This window comes from Aegilops tauschii, chromosome 1 (genome assembly GCF_002575655.3).
Source record: "Aegilops tauschii subsp. strangulata cultivar AL8/78 chromosome 1, Aet v6.0, whole genome shotgun sequence".
NCBI classification, from domain to species: domain Eukaryota; kingdom Viridiplantae; phylum Streptophyta; class Magnoliopsida; order Poales; family Poaceae; genus Aegilops; species Aegilops tauschii.
In genome coordinates, this window is record NC_053035.3 from 477809107 (window position 1) to 477826947 (window position 17841).

The window sequence follows — 17841 nt, forward strand, 5'->3', positions numbered from 1 at the left end:
TTGCAGCGACATCAACGTGCTCGACCGGTCACCTCTGTTTGCCAAGTTAGCAAATGAAGAAGCACCACCAGTGACCTTCGAAGCAAATGGCCGCACATACAACTATGGGTACTATCTTGCAAATGGGATCTAACCAAGGTGGAGTACATTTGTCAAGCCGGTTACAAAACCCGAAGGTAAGAAAGAACTCGTCTTTCACAATGCACAAGCAGTCTCTAGAAAAGATGTTGAGAAGGTTTTCGGGATTTTGCAATCTCAATTTGCTATTGTGCGAGGACCATCTAGATTCTGGGATCAAAAGATCCTTTGGTACATCATGACTACTTCGTGATTATGCATAATATGATCATTGAGAACGAGCGTGGAAAACATTTAGATTATAACTTCTACCACTTGATGGGCATTCCTGTTAACCCCATGCGAAAAGAACAGCGCATCAGACGTTTCATGAAGGTGTACAACGAGATTAGAGACACCGATGTGCATGATGAACTCCAGAAAGATTTGATGGAAGAGCATTGGAAATGGCATGGCAAAAGAGCCGCATAGATTCATTATTTGTTTGTGAAAAACTATGTTGTATTGTGCAAAACTATGTTGTATTTGTGTTGCATTTGATCTCGTAGATTTGAACAACTATGTAATAATTTGACACTATGGACATGTATAATTTTTTTATGTTGTTTTTAGATGTTTTTTGCAATATGTGCGGTTGTACACCCGGTTTTGCATCATCGTTTTGGACCATCTGTTGGAGTTGCTCTTTTTTTTTACATCTCCGTTTTGGACCATCTATTGGAGTTGAGCCTTTTTTAGAGATGTAAAAAGCACTTTTTGGTGCTCGAAATTTGGATCATCACCGGTTTGGACCGCCCAAATATACATCATCTATTGGAGATGCTCTAACCACCACCAAAGAACACCCGGACTACAGAAGAGGTTCTCCGAAAGCGACGCCTTCAAGAAGGGAACAATGCGCAAGCGTTGTCGTCGCTCGATCAAGGATCTTGAGTTTTCACCCTGGAGAGAGTCCGAGATCCCAAAAACAATGTCTTCGCAAGACCATTGCCAGGTACAACCAATGAAGGCCATACCTTGGGCTTTCACCCTGGAGATCGCGGCTCGGTACTTGAGAAGCACCCCCAAAAATGTTGTCCACCTGTGTTGCCGCCCCCTTCTGCCAAGACCACCGCTGCAAGTCCTCACAACTCGACACACAGGAAAAAAACTGGTGCTGCCATTCTTGAATGCAACCAAAACTTCTCTCCTGTCATTACAAGTCTCCACCGCAGTCATCATGACTTTCTTCACCACTGTCAACACCGTGAAAATCTATACTTAGACATGTCTCATGGCACCGGCAAGATCGTGAAGCTTCGCGCCACGCCCTCATGAAGCCTCTCTGGCCGAAGATGAGGGTGCGCCCGACCAGATCAATTTCGATCTAGATATCCAGTGACGCCATGCGCCAAAAAAGCTGAAATCTTCGAGAGGAAGACCGAAACCCGTCGGTGTTCAAATCGAGGAGACCAGCATGAACCAGATCAGATCTTAGTTTTGAAGCAAAAAAGAACAGCAGGGCCAAACACCGAATTAGACAGTCATACCTCTCTATTATAGCTGACCTGTTGCGCCAATTGGCGCATAGATCAACCGTGTCGGGAAACTGGGTGCCACGCGCAACAACAAAAAACCGAGTTGGAAAGGGCCCTCACATCCTAGCAAAATGAACCACTGGATGAGAACCAAGATGTGCCAACCGGCCAGAGCACACACCCAGGCGACTACACGCTTCTAACTTGGTCGTTCTGACTCAGAAATGCCCCAGGGTTAGATTGATCATTGATGCCTCAGAAGTAGCGGGCAGAGAAGCAACAGCAAGATCAAGCAGGGAGCCAAAGAAGGGCAAACTAGCTCAACTTAATTCTGAGCTCAGTTTTTGTTAGCTTTGTTTGGATTATCTGCCCTAGCTTGTTTTGTGCTGGAAGGTATCATTTTTACAATGTAGAGAATGATTTATACTCCCTCTGTAAACTAATATAAGAGCGTTTAGATCACTATTTTAGTATTCTAAATGCTCTTATATTAGTTTACGGAGGGAGTAGAATCCAAGCCACCATTTTGATCAAACTTATTGTTTGAGTTGAGCTTGATTTCTTTGGTTCAAACCCTGCTGCGCTCTACTTGTGTCACCAAACCATTCCTCAATCCCCAATTCTCAGCGCACTAACTGGCCATAGCAATAACTTGGCCATAGGCCTGCTGTGTACTACGATAAGATGCACACCTGACACCCCATCTCTCAATGCAATAGGAATAAACTAGGAACAGGGAATGGACATTACCGCCTCGCGAGCCCTCTCCACAAAGAGCACAGTGAGCACACAGCGACTAAATCAACCAGACCAACGAAACAAACACAGGACAAGCAAACATATGCCAACATCAACAGCACGGAAGCTTTAATTAGCAGTTCTGCCCATTTTAAGATCCACACCCGCAGGTCAGGAGACACAGAAGAAAGCAAAATGATCATAAACGCCTAGTGCTTCATCAGGCAATAGCATCAACATCACAAAAGCTCCATTAGCAGTTCTGCCGACTTCAAGAACCACACCCGCAGGAGGTACGGAAGAAAGCAAAATGATCATAGACGTCTACTGTTTCTATTACTTCCCACATGCTTGAGACGCAAGTCTACTCAAAGTTCTTACCACTAGCCTGAGGCTCGGGGGTCTCGTCCAGTGAGAACTGTCCCAGCTTGGAGAAATCAGGGCGGTAGTCTTTGACCTCCTCGTAGGCCGCATCCAGCCCCATGCCGACGCACCATCCGATTGCAGTAGTCACGATTGCGTTTCCCACGTTGATGTCCTTCCACCCACCCCGTTTCACCGTCGGCTGGACCTCCTTGGCGACCTCGGAAGCTGCCTGGAAGGCCGGCGGAAGCAAGACTTGAGGTATGGCTGGCAGCTGCGAGGGCAGAAGCAGCTCGGGAAGGAGCTGCTCGGGGATGGGGAGCTGAGGAGCAATGGTAACGAGATGGGGCAATATGGCCTTGAGTTGAGGTGACCCGACATCAATCGGCGACCTCAAGATTTCTGCAATATTGTTGATCGACATAACTTGGCCATGTTTGGCCATTTCCCTGTTGACGAGGCGAGCTGCCACTGCAATGATCTGCCCCCTCGGACCTCCCCCACCGCTGCCCCCAATGAGCGCCTCCAAGTAGCTGTTTCTCCCATCTCTTCTCTCCTTGCTAGGAGCTGGACCTTCTTGCTGGTTGCTGCGCATCAAACACAATCGACAAAGTCAGATACTAGTAGGAGAAGCGGCACTACAACCAAGAAACTATTCTGTTTTATTTTTGTTCAACAAAGGATAGCTTGACTGAAACATCTAAAGACACATTTGCACATTGAAAACACGAATCTGATGATTACCATAGTAGGCTACACCTAAAATAACTGAAGCTGCAACCGATATTGCAAGGGCAGCTAGCTTGACTGAAACGTCTAAAGACAACTTTGCACATTGAAAGTAAGAACCTGATGAGTAACATAGCAGGCTACACCTAAAATAACTGAAGAAAACTGCACTGTGTAGCTGAAGAAATGAGCAAGATGCTGCCTGATCAGCCATCTAGATCAGACCGTGATAGGTTCCACATTGAAAGTAAGAACCCGATGAGTACCATAGCAGGCTACATCTAGAATAACTGAGAAATCTGCACTGTGTGGCTGAAGAAATGAGCAAGATGCTGCCTGATCAGCCATCTAGATCAGACAGACCATGATGCTGTGTCAAATTGTACATGTAAAAACATGACTTGCAGCAAGTTAAGACTTCCTGTAAATTAAGCAAATTCACATCCGCCACAACAAGCTGGAGAGCTACAGTTTCATCGACAGCAGAAACTTTTCTGTTTTCTACATGTTATAAGAAATAGGAGCAGTAGATGCCAAACTACCTTGGGTTTGCTTAATTTAGCATAACCACACTGTTGTTGACCAATACTATCCTCTCTAACTAGCACTCCTATGGCAACTTCGTATGGCAAGACGGACAGGCAATTTGTAATGCAACCAAGAAATGGCACTAGTACTCACATGTTGGATGGCTCAACGCACTCCCAGGAAAAGACGTAGAAGTCTGTCGGGGACGCTGCGAAGGAGGTGGCAGCCTTGGCGAAGTTGGCAGCGGAGACCGCATCGGCGCGAGCGGCAGAGGCCAGCGCCTGCTTGTCGGCGATGGCGAGAAGGACCTTAGCTGCGGTTGCAGTGGCGGCGGCGACTTGGGCGGGGGTGTGGCCGTCCTTCTCGAGCAGATCCACGAGCGCATTGGTGGCTGAAGATGCGTCTGCCAGGGCGGCCTTGGCGACCGCGTGAGTCACGACGGCGAGCGTCTTCTTGGCGACGGCGACCTCCTCGGCGGCGGAGGCGAGCTGCTCGGCGGCGAGCTTGGTGGCGCGCGCCGCGTCGGCATCGGCCGCCTCCCCCTTCCCCTTCAGCTTGGCCTCGTTGGTCGCCGCGGCCTCGAGGCGCTGCGCCGCCGCCGTGCACCGGGACGCCGCCGCATCGACGGCGGCGAGCAGGTGCCCCACCTGACGGTCGTCGGACGCGAAGAACTTGAAGGGTGTGGGTGTAGCCATGGTGGGTGGTGGTGGCGGCGGGATCTGGTGGCGGGCGAGGTGGGGTTTTGGAGGGTGGCGGCGGAGGCGGAATGGAGAGAGGAGGGTGGGGGGCGCTAGGGTTCTACCGATGATTTTATAGGGAGGTCTGTCTTTCTGTGAGGAGGTGAGGTGAGGTGAGATGGGATGCGCCGGAGCGGGGTGGAGACGGGTTTTGAAGGCGGGCGGGACGCGCCGGAGCGGGGTGGAGACGGGTTTTGAAGGCTGCCGGGATGCGCCGGAGCAGGGTGGAGACGGGTTTTGAAGGCGGGCGGGCGGGCGCGCGTGTGTCCCTGGCCGGATGGAACCCTCGCCTGCGTCGCCGGAGCAAGCTTGCTTTGGTTGCGTGTGTCCCGTGCGTGGACTAGTCGAACGGCACACTCAGATTTTGCAGCTTGGTTGGCGGCACGGCAGGGTGTGGATCTCATCTTGCGGCCGGCCGGTCCGCGAGAGAGACGGCCGCCACGGCGATGGGCGCCGGCCGCCCGGTCGCGTCCGGCTGGCGGCGTGCCGGACCGGTGGCGCCGGTACAACAGCCAAACGGAGACACGCCGGAGTCCGGCGACTCAGGCGCAAGCACGGGCACGCCATGCAACTAGTACTACTACTACTCAGCTTTGATTGGGACTCGGGGATAAAAATGTGTGACGAGTTGTGTGCTGGGGGAACGAGGCTTATGTAGAGACGACAGAGGCAAGCTATCCCTACGCATCCACGAGGGGCCAATCAGTCAGACGTTTCCATCCAAAACTCAAAAAGATATGGGGCCAAAATCCTCCTTAATATTCGGCGGCGGCGCCCATTGATCCTAATTAACCGCTCTCTGATACAGCAGCACAAATTACATATAGTAATAATTAATTCCTCCTCCCTCATTGGCTGGCATGGCATTAATCACGGGCTAAAAATAAAGATATGGCCGCTCGTTGGCTGCCCTGATTTTACGGGGTCGGGCCTCCCTCCCACCATGCATGCATCGCTGAGAGTCGTCAACTGCATAAATAAAATGCAGCGATTTTACTTATTTATTATTGATATAAAAGACGAGTCTGCAGTAATAGTAAAAATATTATAAAGCAGCAAAAATATCCAGCCAAATCCTACTGGTACAACAAACAGCACAGTGCACGGTGCACAGCGCAGCGCTTTGTGGTGAGCAAGAGCAGCGAGCTCCACCCAATGTCCAGGTCCAGGCACGCGCTCTGCTAGTGCTGGCCACCACCCACCAGGCATGTCGACACTCCTCTTGGGCCTGCCACTCTATACTCCAAATTATCACAAATTATTAATAATACTAGGGTACATGTCCAAAGCCTGTGCGCACCCAAGATGTCGACACTCACTCTGGACCTACCTAGACTTAAAAGAAATAATCACCAGTACTACTACTAGATGCGCGCACGGCGCACCCAAGCTGTCAACACTACTAGTGTTCCCTCCATCCTTTTTACTCCGCGTGTAAGAATTCATAAAGTTTGACCATATTTATATGAAAAATATCAACATCCACTATGCCAAAGTTATATAATATAAAAGTTTAAGTCATGACGCATCTACTGATATTGATTTCATATTGTGAATGTTAATGTTTTCTCTTATAAAGTTGGTCAAATTTTACAAGGCTTGACTTCAGACAAATTTATATCGAAACTAAAAAGGACCGGAGGAAGTACTAGGAAACATCACTAGTGATACTAGTAGATGCTAGCAGTAGCACAGGTAGTAGTACAGCCTAATAATTCATGCAGTGCCCATTGAAAATAACATTTCAGCAGTTTTAGAACTTGCATAAGTTGAATGGATGGATATATCAGTATACTGCCCTCCCAAACAAAAGCAGGTTTTATGCATAATAAATTGCCAGCATCTGGAATACCAAAGGAAGAATGAATGTAGTACTACCAACACTTTTGAGGCAAGGCAAGGCAAGGCAAACAACTTACTACAACTCAGGGGCCTTGAGCTTGCTCCTCTCATTCAAGCTTGGCACCGAGGATCTTGATGCAGCGCTTCATGTGAGTGACAAACTGCTTCTTGTCAAAGGCAGGTCGCTCCTGCACAAGGCAATGAGCACTTGGCACAATGAACAAGTGCATACTGTATATATAGATAGTAGGCCAAGAACATCAGAGGAAGCAACCTGAAGACGGAAGGTGTCAACCACCTTCACAGCTTGGCCATCGACACCCTTGTCTGTCACCACCACCCTCAGCAGAGGGGTTGGCACCAATGTCCGAGTCAAATGCTTCTTGAACGACCCACTACAAGCATTCAAAACCGTATAAATTATCAAATAAACTAAACCATCTGCACCATGTTCTTCATCAGATATGAACAACTAAAATATGTATATCTGTATGCACAAATTGGTTGTAATTGCTTACACAAGCAGATCCACCAGACCATCCAGTATTCACAGATATTGTACGCTACTTGCATCTATAGGCTAATAATATTAATAATATCTTTTTTGCTTTTCGACATAAAAACATAACAATCGATCAACCTAGAACCCATGCGTAGTTTTAACGTTAGAAGTGTCGAGGCTGCACGATATAGCACGCCATGAGAGCAGATACAAGCCTGGTAAACTGGATGACTACTATGATAGTCAATCTATCCCATGCCAGCAAGATGAGCGATCCTGATCCAGATCATGTATTTTGACAAATTTGATGAGGTCGAATTAACTAACTAGCACGTGATCTATGACGCTAACCTAACCAGGCACCGTACACACAGCATCTGGAGAGTAGAACGCTTACTTGGCCATCGACTTCCCAGAGCACGGCCTCCTCCAGCTCCATGTACGGGAACGAATCCAACGGGAGCTTGTCGCCTGCCACACATAAACACAGCAGATTCAGTCAAATCGATCGCGTGACCGCAAATCCTAACCCAAAACAGTTCTAATGGTAGGGCATGCTTGTTCCTTTGATAAAACAATTGAGTTGATCCAGCACAACGCTTCATGCTTGTTCTACCAGCTACCGCTTGACAACCAAGTAACATTCTTTGCACATATTTGCTACCTCCATCCAGTGATGTGTGTCCATCTAAAAGAGAAAATCATCGAATAAGAACTTAGCATGATAAACAGCAAGGTCAGGTTTGGTGTTTTATGTATGATATTCATGCAAATGGGCAGGAGTTTGACAAGCACCCCGAAAATGCTTTTCAAGAGAAGCGAGAGACAATTCTGAATGCAACTCCAATGTTCATCAGGGATAAAATATAAACAGTACAAAACCAAATGCAAGTTGGCAAATACTCACTTCAACATCTGGCTCTACAAAATGAGGAGTAAATTTTTCCTTCAGCTCTGAATTGTTCTTCGCTAGTTACAACCTGAATGCCATAGACATTAGTATGTTATGTAAATTGCATCCCTAGTTAGTTTCCAGCTACTGTTCACAATTTTCACCTTGATGAGATCGAAACATGGTCTTCATCAGGAAGAATCTTCTTTACACGCCTTCTTGGAAACTCATCTGTGACAAGAGCTTTCGAGTTTAGGTAGAAAACTCTAGGCATGTTGATAGGAATCTTGAACATGATCCCATCAGCAACAGCCCATGCAAGAAAAAAGCCAGGCAGAGTACTTGGAGCAAGCAAGAAAAAAGTAAAATTTGAAAAAATACATGCCTGTCAATGTGATCTAAAGAGGGACAATTGTTTGAACAAAAATGTAGGCCGATTCCCACCATTGCCATGTAACTGACATTTCTTGCAGCCAACCTGATAAAAACAGAAGGAAACATGAGCATTGATTGGCCATCAGTACTGTACTTGGTTTACTTGGCTTAGTCTCAATTGCATTTGTAGCTCTAGCATAACAGAAGAAAAATAGATGAGTCCAAATAACATAAGGTGTGTCTATCTAATCCATACAAAACATAGATGGCACATTGCTTGAAACAATATACTAAAAGAAATTGTTTCCAATGACATCTGGAACACTGAAACCTGGTGCAGCTATCATAGCACCACAGTAAGAGTCCAACTACTTTATATGAAGTCTTGATCTCATAGGCAGGCACTAGCTAACAAGAATGACCAGCAGGACTGCTTTGGCCAATATCGCCTTGATTCGGCATATGGACTTACAAGCTGAAGCTAAGGGTCAAGGAGACACACTCTGTTGCTAAATTAATTCAATAACTTAAAGTGCACCTCCCACATAGGAGCACCAGACTGAAACACCAGCCAGGAAAGTCTCTGCAACCCAAAGGGACCAGGCCCATCTCTCCTCAACTATGAAAGGGGAAGAACTCAGGGAACAGGATTTTGAAATCTGTAGAGTTGAATATCTCAAAACGGTGCAGATAATTAACAGGAACAAAAAAAGAAATGTATATTATCTTTTGCATTGCTGCAGGAATGGTTATGATCTTCTGAATAACCAAGCTTAGGTGCTGCTTGTAGTGAGACCAATCAAGAGTAAATCAGATGTTTGCTTCCGTGGAGACTTTGCGCCATTTTCGTAAATGAACTTAGCAATTTCTGTCAAATACAAGGATGGCTGTGAGTTGAACAGTTTGGGAGATACCAAAGCAGCGATTTGCATGAAAAGTAGTACCAGCATCTGTCTCAAAAACAGCCACCGGAACAGCACACTCGCTCACTAGAGGGGCCTACATGATTTGGGAAAGACAACATAACCATAGACACATTAAATACAATAATTCAAACGGCTGAAAATTATAGGAGCAAATTGTTGGCATCACATGAGTGAGGATACTCTGCCCATATGCTGAAAGGGTCACATAATTTATTGGCAAATATAAGAATTTATAAGCTATGGGGTAAAACATCTTCAGTACTTACTTGTGACTCTCGAGCAACTATATATTGGCAGTGCATTCCTTTGTCTTTAACCATTGAAACTCCCAGGAACTCTGCAAGTGTTTTTGCTGTAGTTCTAGTTACAGCACATGGCTTCTGTTCTCCATAGTCAACTAGGGATTCACTCATCGCGCTTGACTCCCGTATGAACCCAAGCAACTCAGAGATATCAATTCCTTGATCCTGCAACAGACAAATATTGTTAGATAATAGTGCATGGGTTTCACAATGCAAATGAGTTTGTTAAGACTTGAAAGCATGCGATTGTGAATTTTACAAACCACTTACGTCCAATCAGTCTAACCAGCGGTTAGCAACAGATGCATATACAAAGGGCCCGCCCATCAGCGTGCACACACACTACTGTCTCTCGCTCGTACATTCTGTCGAGCACCTTGTGTGCATGCCCATCGCCGAGACAGCGACTGGCGTTCCTGAGCTCTGGAGCGTCAACCGTGAAGGCGTCGGCCCAGGAAGGCGGGAAGCTCTGGGTGCGTCAGAGCGCCGTCGCCGGGCACGCGCGCGTCCTTAGACCTCCACGAGCTCCCTGCGTCTCCCAGCTCTCCGCTCCCCGCCCACACGGCACGGACCTAGCCTGCGGCATCCTCGGCTGACTTGCTCGAGACGGCCTTGCTGCGCGCGGCGTGGCCTGGGATCAAGATTCGGGGCGATTCTGACGCGCACCGCTGCCGGGACCGGACTGCGCCTGGCACAGAGCAACGCCCGCGTGAGCTGCGGTCTCGCGCCGGCGCCCGCCCATGGCTCCTCCATGTGTCGAGCTGCGCATGCCGTCGCGCAGATGCCGGGCCAGCTTCCTAGCTGCTGCTGCTGCGTGCTCAGTACGTGCCCAACACAGGAGTCACCCTAAGCTCGAATCGGAGGGGCGCCGAGGCGGGGGAGGAGGAGGTTGGCGACGAGGCAGTTTTCCGTGACGGCGGCGGCGGTGCAAGGTTGCGATTACGGCTCCTCTCGGAATAAACTGGGGTGGGGAACGAAGGAGAGGGGCTGGGAGATGCTACTAGCAGCCGGAATTGGATGGAGATGCGCGACGAGCTCGGAATCGTCCGAGGCTCGGCGGCAGCTACCATCGTCGGAAGCGGGGAAGAAAGGCTCCTCCGGTGCGCGCCTGCTCCTCGAGCCGGTCACCTCGCGGAATGCGGATGTGTGTGCCTGCCGCCGTTCGCCGGCGACTGCAGCAACTGAGTGGCACCAGTGGCGTGCGCCCGCTAGGTGTTCGGCGGAATGCCAACACCACTCAGGGAGGCTGCTACACCGGGCCTGCGGGGGCTCGAGACAGGCCCTCGCAGGGTCCGCGCCAAGACGCCAAGTAGAAAATAGCTCTATCTTTTTTAGGAAAAAAAAGGAGGAAATAACTCGGTTCATCTCACAGAAAAAAAGAAATAATTTGCTTAGTTTTTTTTTTTGCAATCTCACGAAGCTTTTATTAAGTGGTCACAATGATTACGGTGACAAGCATAAGATTACGGGTTGGCCTACCAAACATGGCATGCTTCGCTAAATCGTGAACCTCAAAATTCGAGTTTCTAAATTCATGGAAAAAATTACACAAAGTAAAAACACTAAAATGCTAGTATATGATTTCATGTATGATAGCTCCATAGCTCGCCGAGCTTCGATGCTTTATGTCATCAACCCCCGTCTTGCAGTCTGAGGCGACATGTAGCTTGAGTAGAATAAGATCTTTAGCCAACATTAATGCCTCACTAACCACCAAAGCCTCCAAGGTGGGAGGGTCTGTTATGCCTCCGAAAACAATAACCGATGCTCCTAAAAAGGTTCCTTCCTGGTCACTACTCCTCGTCACAAATAGCTCCAACGCCCGAGCTATGCACCACTGATGCATCAACGTTGAACTTTGCTAGGCCCGTTGGCAGCGGAAGCCACTGTGTCGGTTGATCCGGTGGGGCACTCGCGTTGGTATGTCCAAAACTTGAATATCTTATAGATAATATGATATAAAGTGATGCGTTGAGATGGGACTCTGAAAAATGTCCTCATAGATAACTTTTCTTCTTGCACACCATACTGCCAAAGAGTAACCATGACATGGATAAATTCCCCATATGAGAGTGTTTCATGCAAAGCAAAAAACCAATTTGTTGCATTTGTGTCATGGTTCAGGCACACTTATTCCACCGTCTCCTCCTTTGATAGGGCTCACACACTTCTAGCCATTAAGCAATCCATTAACGCATGCCGTCAAGATTTTTCGCGTCACACAAAACATAGATAGCCGAGGTGGCGGCCATGGCGTTTGCTCCTTCACCCGATGGAAGCGCGGTTTTCTGATCATGGCGCCCTCTTCTAGTGCGGGACCTTTTCCCTTCACCAAGTCTCTCCCATTGTTCAACTTAACCTGCTCTAAAGATGACACATAACTCAGCAGAAACTTATGTGTTGCCTCAAGAGGAGCCAGGACTTTATCATGCAAAGTGTCGTTCCTTATCTGCCAATTTCTCCATATAATCATCAGTATGACCCGCCAGGAGGCGCCGAGTTATACTTAAGACGATTCATGAAGCCCAAGACCACTCCTGGAGATGACGGGTTAGTTAAGGGCCCAAGGCCCAAAGGGGGCGACTTAAGACCCGTAGAGATAAACCGCCATATATGTGTAACTTGTATTATAAGGCAGGAATAGAGAGAGAGAGAGACCGAGCCAGACACTGTTTATGAGCCGGCCGGGACTCTATGAGCCGCTGGGCGTCGACCTCTGTATATAAAGGGACGACCCGGCGGCGGTTCAGGGCAGGTAACCACAAATCGAGAGCTAGGTCAAGCGGATTCGCTCCCTGGTTATCGAGACATAAGCAATCCCACTCAAAACTGGATCGTAGGCTTTTACCTTCACCGTAAGGGGCCGAACCAGTATAAACCCCGTGTCCTTTGTCTCGATTAACCCCTTCTTGCTTCCTAGTTGCGATGACTCCACGACTAAGTCCTTTCACTAGGACATCTGCCGTGACAACTCCACGACAGTTGGCGCCCACCGTGGGGCCAGCGCACGGTGGATTTGAGTTCTTGAAGGGCAGCTTCGAAGGGCTCAAGGGATACGCTGTGGGCCGGATGACCAAGAGTCGTCGCGGCAAGCTCTACATCGACAACGCAGGCTGGGGCCCCGACGCTGGCTCAATTGAGTATGGGTACCGGGTCCCCTTCGGCGGAATTCACGTCTTCATTGGCCGGATCGGCGAACCGGGCCCTGAGCCGTACATCTGCACCGACATCGTCGAGACGGCTCAGCGTGCGAGACCCGCCCAGGCTCCGCCCGCCACGAAGCGTGCCTTCGTGGGATGCATCCATGAAGGAGAACTTCCTGAAGGATCCGTGTCTGGCGATGAGACGGCCATCTATTCTAACGGTGAGTCGTCCATGGGTGAGACGGATTCGTTGTATCAACTACAAGACGGCGGGCTGCTACCTCTTGAGCACTGCGTTGGTTTTTCCTTGAAGAGGAAAGGGTGATGCAGCAAAGTAGCGTAAGTATTTCCCTCAGTTTTTCAGAACCAAGGTATCAATCCAGTAGGAGGCTACGCGCGAGTCCCTCGCACCTACACAAAACAAATAAATCCTCGCAACCAACGCGATAAGGGGTTGTCAATCCCTTCACGGTCACTTACGAGAGTGAGATCTGATAGATATGATAGGATAATTTTTTTGGTATTTTTATGATAAAGATGCAAAGTAAAATAAAAGCAAAGGAAATAACTAAGTGTTGGAAGATTAATATGATGAAGATAGACCCGGGGGCCATAGGTTTCACTAGTGGCTTCTCTCAAGAGCATAAGTATTTTACGGTGGGTGAACAAATTACTGTTGAGCAATTGACAGAATTGAGCATAGTTATGAGAATATCTAGGTATGATCATGTATATAGGCATCACGTCCGAGACAAGTAGACCGACTCCTGCCTGCATCTACTACTATTACTCCACACATCGACCGCTATCCAGCACGCATCTAGAGTATTAAGTTCATAAGAACAGAGTAACGCCTTAAGCAAGATGACATGATGTAGAGGGATAAATTCATGCAATATGATAAAAAAAAACCATCTTGTTATCCTCGATGGCAACAATACAATACGTGCCTTGCTGCCCCTACTGTCGCTGGGAAAGGACACCGCAAGATTGAACCCAAAGCTAAGCACTTCTCCCATTGCAAGAAAGATCATTCTAGTAGGCCAAACCAAACTGATAATTCGAAGAGACTTGCAAAGATAACCAATCATACATAAAAAAATTCAGGAAAGATTCAAATATTGTTCATAGATAAACTTGATCATAAACCCACAATTCATCGGTCTCAACAAACACACCGCAAAAGAAGATTACATCGAATAGATCTCCACGAGAGAGGAGAACATTGTATCGAGATCCAAAAAGACAGAGAAAGCCATCTAGCTAATAAATATGGACCCGAAGGTCTGAGGTAAACTACTCACACTTCATCGGAGAGGCTATGGTGTTGATGTAGAAGCCCTCCGTGATGGATGCCCCCTCCGGCGGAGCTCCGGAACAGGCCCCAAGATGGGATCTCGTGGGTACAGAAGGTTGCGGCGGTGGAATTAGGTTTTTGGCTCCGTCTCTGATCGTTTGGGGGTATGTAGGTATATATAGGAGGAAGAAGTACGTCGGTGGAGCAACAGGGGGCCCACGAGGGTGGAGGGCACGCCCTGGGGGGTAGGCGCGCCCCTTACCTCGTGGCTTCCCTGTTGGTTGCTTGACGTAGGGTCCAAGTCTCCTGGATCTTATTCGTTCCAAAAATCACATTCCCGAAGGTTTCATTCCGTTTGGACTCCGTTTGATATTCTTTTTCTGCGAAACTCTGAAATAGGCAAAAAACAGCAATTCTGGGCTGGGCCTCCGGTTAATAGGTTAGTCCCAAAAATAATATAAAAGTGAATAATAAAGCCCAATAATGTCCAAAACAGAAGATAATATAGCATGGAGCAATCAAAAATTATAGATATGTTGGAGACGTATCAAGCATCCCCAAGCTTAATTCCTGCTCGTCCTCGAGTAGGTAAATGATATAAAAACAGAATTTTTGATGCGGAGTGCTACTTGGCATAATTTCAATGTAATTCTTCTTAATTGTTGTATGAATATTCAGATCCAAAAGATTCAAGATAAAAGTTCAATATTGACATAAAAATAATAATACTTCAAGCCGCGTGCTTCTTCACTCGTCGGATTTACTTATTTTTCTCTAGAAAGTTATTGTTGTCAGTTGCTTCGCTTTGATTTTATTTGCATTGCCTTGGGTTTTAATCATGTCCTGGCAATGTTTTTTTTGTTCGTATATAGTCTTGGGCTGCTATGGGAGACTGTATTAGTCAGACATGACAGTGGAGTTGTTTGTTCGTATATAGTCTTGGGCTGCTATGGGAGACTGCAGGTGTCGATTGTGTGAGCACCTATTCCATGCTAAAACCATCATAAGATGTCCACTATTTTTGAACTGGATTTTTAAATATGATTATAAATAAAGAAACCATGATTTTAGAAAATACATTAATTTTTTCAAAAAATATTAATGGATTTCAAAAGTGTTTGCGTATTTGAAAAAAGGTTCATAAATTTCAAAATGTTCACAGACTTCAAAATGTCTTGCAATTTAAATATTCACAAATTTATTCATGAATTTAATTATTTATGGACCTTTTTTGAAAATATTAATGATTTTAAATTTCAAGAATTTTAATTAATCTTCATGTATGAAAATGTAAAAAAAGAATAAAAAATAAAAAGGAGAAGGAAGATGAAAGAATAATAAAAACTTAAAAACAAAAAGGAATAATAACAATGATGATGATAAACAGGTAAAACAAAAAACTATTAAACCCAATAGAGAAACTACAGGAAAAATAAAAAAGGCAATAACTTCTAGAACCTTTTCAGAACCAAGATAATTTATCGGCGCATTACGACTATACACTCAACCAGGAACTCACGCCCTTGCAAGCGAGGCCATCGCCCTCCATAACTCACGACGCACTGGGACGCCGGAAATCGAAAGAGCATAGTATCTAAATAGATAGATATGTAGATTGCGTTTAGCCATATGTTCCTGCAGACCAAGGTAGTAGGCATTGCGTACTGAAAAGCAACCACGCTTGTCTGGGTGCCAATCAAGGACATCAGAGTCTAACCTGCTTGAGGCCTTGATCCGAAGGATGCAATCAATATCCGGCTGATAGAAGTACTGCTTGAGCAGAGTAAGGTTGCACGTACCATACAGGTTGAGCAGTTCAGATACCCACTTCATTGATGATCATGTGGAGGATTAGATGACGGTCGGTCTGGAACCTGATATGAAAAAATGACGCGCCAGCCAAAGTCGGTGTCTTTGCTTGGCAAGCAGCTCAGGAGGCCCTTGCTACACAAGCAACCAAGATGTACATGCACCTAGAAGTGGACTCCACGTGCTTGTTATGTGGTCAGGCAAAGGAAGACGTGCACCACGCCCTTATCATCTGCCCTCATGCAGCGGTGCTCTGGGAGGCTATGCGAGAGCACTGGGCGTTGCCGACCCCTGCTGATCTGCGTGATGCTGAGCCAGAGTGGTTGTTCCGTCTGCTTGATAAATTGCCCAGTGCAGAAGCTTGCTTCATTGATGATCATGTGGAGGATTTGGTATGCAAGAAATGAGGTCACACATTATAAACCCCCGATCCCGATTGAGGCCTCGCGACATTTCCTCTCGAGTTATATCACTTCCCTACTTGCAATACGGCAGCATCCCGAAGCTGATGTTACGAAGGGTAAGCATGTGATCGATTACTTGGGAAGCACGTCAAAGTACACACATGAAACAACAGTGACGCCGCAATGGAAGGCCCCTGATGTGAATTATGCTAAGTTGAATATAGATGATGCTTTTTGAAAGAGGATGGTATAGCCGGGGCTGGGATGATCCTGCAGGATCACGAAGGAGCAGTCATCTTTGTCGCGATGCGGGTGCTCTTTAATTGTGGTGATCCTCTGGGAGCGGAGATGGCGGCCATGGACGAAGGGCTCCGACTTGCGCTCCACTGGTCCAACTTGTCATTGGTTATGGAGATGGACTGTGCTGAGTTGTTGAAGATGGTGCAGTCTAAAGATGTTGAGTGCTCGAGGTATGCGAACCGGGTCAATGAGATCAGAAGGATTCTGGCTCATGAAAGGAACATTAGTCTAGCTAAAATCAGCATACATGCAAATGTAGTGAGTCACACCCTTGCTTGTATGGGACGCTCGCAACAACGCACAGCTGGTTGGCTTTGAAACTCCCCTGTGAAAATAGTTAGCACTGTCATCTCTGAATGTAAACATCATGACTGATGAATGAAAAGTTCATTTCCCGCAAAAAAAGGTAGATATGTACTCCCTCCGTTCCTAAATATTTGTCTTTCTAGAGATTTCAACAAGTGACTACATACGGAGCAAAATGAGTGAATCTACACTCTAAAATATGTCTATATACATCCGTATATAGTAGTCCATTTGAAATCTCTAACAAGACAAATATTCAGGAACGGAGGGAGATACTAACCACCTACACTGGCAGCGTGTAATCTTTTTGTCAATAACGTCAAAGCTATCAGGCTGAAAGAAAGATGGGGGCACATTTTGGCCCAAGAAAGATGGTGGGTGGGGGTGGGGCAAAGAATAACACCTACACTGCACAGAGAGGGGAGCTCCTATTCGGCGCTTCAGGTGCCAGGGAAGCTCCCTGGCGCCCACGCTCGACGCTGGTGGGCCGGCTCATGTAGATTTTGCATTTTATTTTCCCGTGGTCGAATAAAAAAGGAAAAAGATCACAAAAAGCGAAAAAGCAAAAAAGATACGTGAATCCAAAAAATTCATGGATTTTGAAAAAAGATCATGATTAAAAAAAATTGACACGGAACCATGATTGGGTGTCGTTTACACAACTGCCGACACAGAGCTCGCCCAAGGCAAGGCGCCGTCGACACGGAACCCGTTCAAGGAAGGACGTTGTCTATTCCGCCGTGGAACTCGCCCAAGGCGAGATGTCGTCTACACTACACTACCGCGACACGAAGCTCACGGTAGGCAGGGCGTCATCTACACCATCGCTGACATAGAGCCCATCCAAGGCGGGATGACGTCTAGGTTATCGCCGACATGATCCATCGTTGGGTGTCATTTACATCTCTATCGGAACATAGACCATCCAAGGTGGGGATGGTGCGTCGCGGAGCTCACCCAAGTCGAGGCGGGGAGCCTTCTACACCTCACTACATGGAGCCCGTCCAAGCCGGGACAACGTCTACATTGTCCCTAACACGAATCCATTGTTGG

General features: G+C 47.1%; 1 protein-coding gene, 1 long non-coding RNA gene and 1 other non-coding gene across 3 annotated transcripts; all 3 read right to left on the minus strand.

Moving 5' to 3' along the window:
* Window positions 1-2435: 2435 nt before the first annotated feature.
* Window positions 2436-5310, minus strand: LOC120961809 (uncharacterized). The gene is made up of 2 exons (XM_040391155.3): window positions 4107-5310; window positions 2436-3283 (listed from the first exon to the last, which is right to left on the minus strand). Exons 1-2 carry the CDS (start codon window positions 4646-4648, stop codon window positions 2698-2700), a joined length of 1128 nt encoding a protein of 375 aa, XP_040247089.1. The 5' UTR covers window positions 4649-5310; the 3' UTR covers window positions 2436-2697.
* Window positions 5311-5403: 93 nt separating this feature from the next.
* Window positions 5404-7506, minus strand: LOC109743340 (translationally-controlled tumor protein homolog; the record flags this gene model as incomplete). The annotated part of the gene is made up of 4 exons (XR_005767035.2): window positions 5404-5659; window positions 6610-6720; window positions 6807-6927; window positions 7432-7506. It is a non-coding gene; the product is annotated as a translationally-controlled tumor protein homolog (transcript).
* A 91-nt stretch (window positions 7507-7597) lies between these two features.
* Window positions 7598-11302, minus strand: LOC109743345 (uncharacterized). The gene is made up of 7 exons (XR_002228048.3): window positions 9800-11302; window positions 9494-9694; window positions 9246-9300; window positions 8312-9169; window positions 8091-8157; window positions 7942-8014; window positions 7598-7722 (listed from the first exon to the last, which is right to left on the minus strand). It is a non-coding gene; the product is annotated as an uncharacterized lncRNA (long non-coding RNA).
* Between the last annotated feature and the right edge of the window lie 6539 nt (window positions 11303-17841).

Excerpts from the sequence above, each read along its gene's own strand:
- LOC120961809 (XM_040391155.3), bottom strand. The coding sequence starts at position 4,648 with ATGGCTACACCCACACCCTTCAAGTTCTTCGCGTCCGACGACCGTCAG. Across the intron at positions 3,284-4,106 it reads TGCGTTGAGCCATCCAACAT|CAACCAGCAAGAAGGTCCAG; the intron begins GTGAGTACTAGT and ends TTTGATGCGCAG.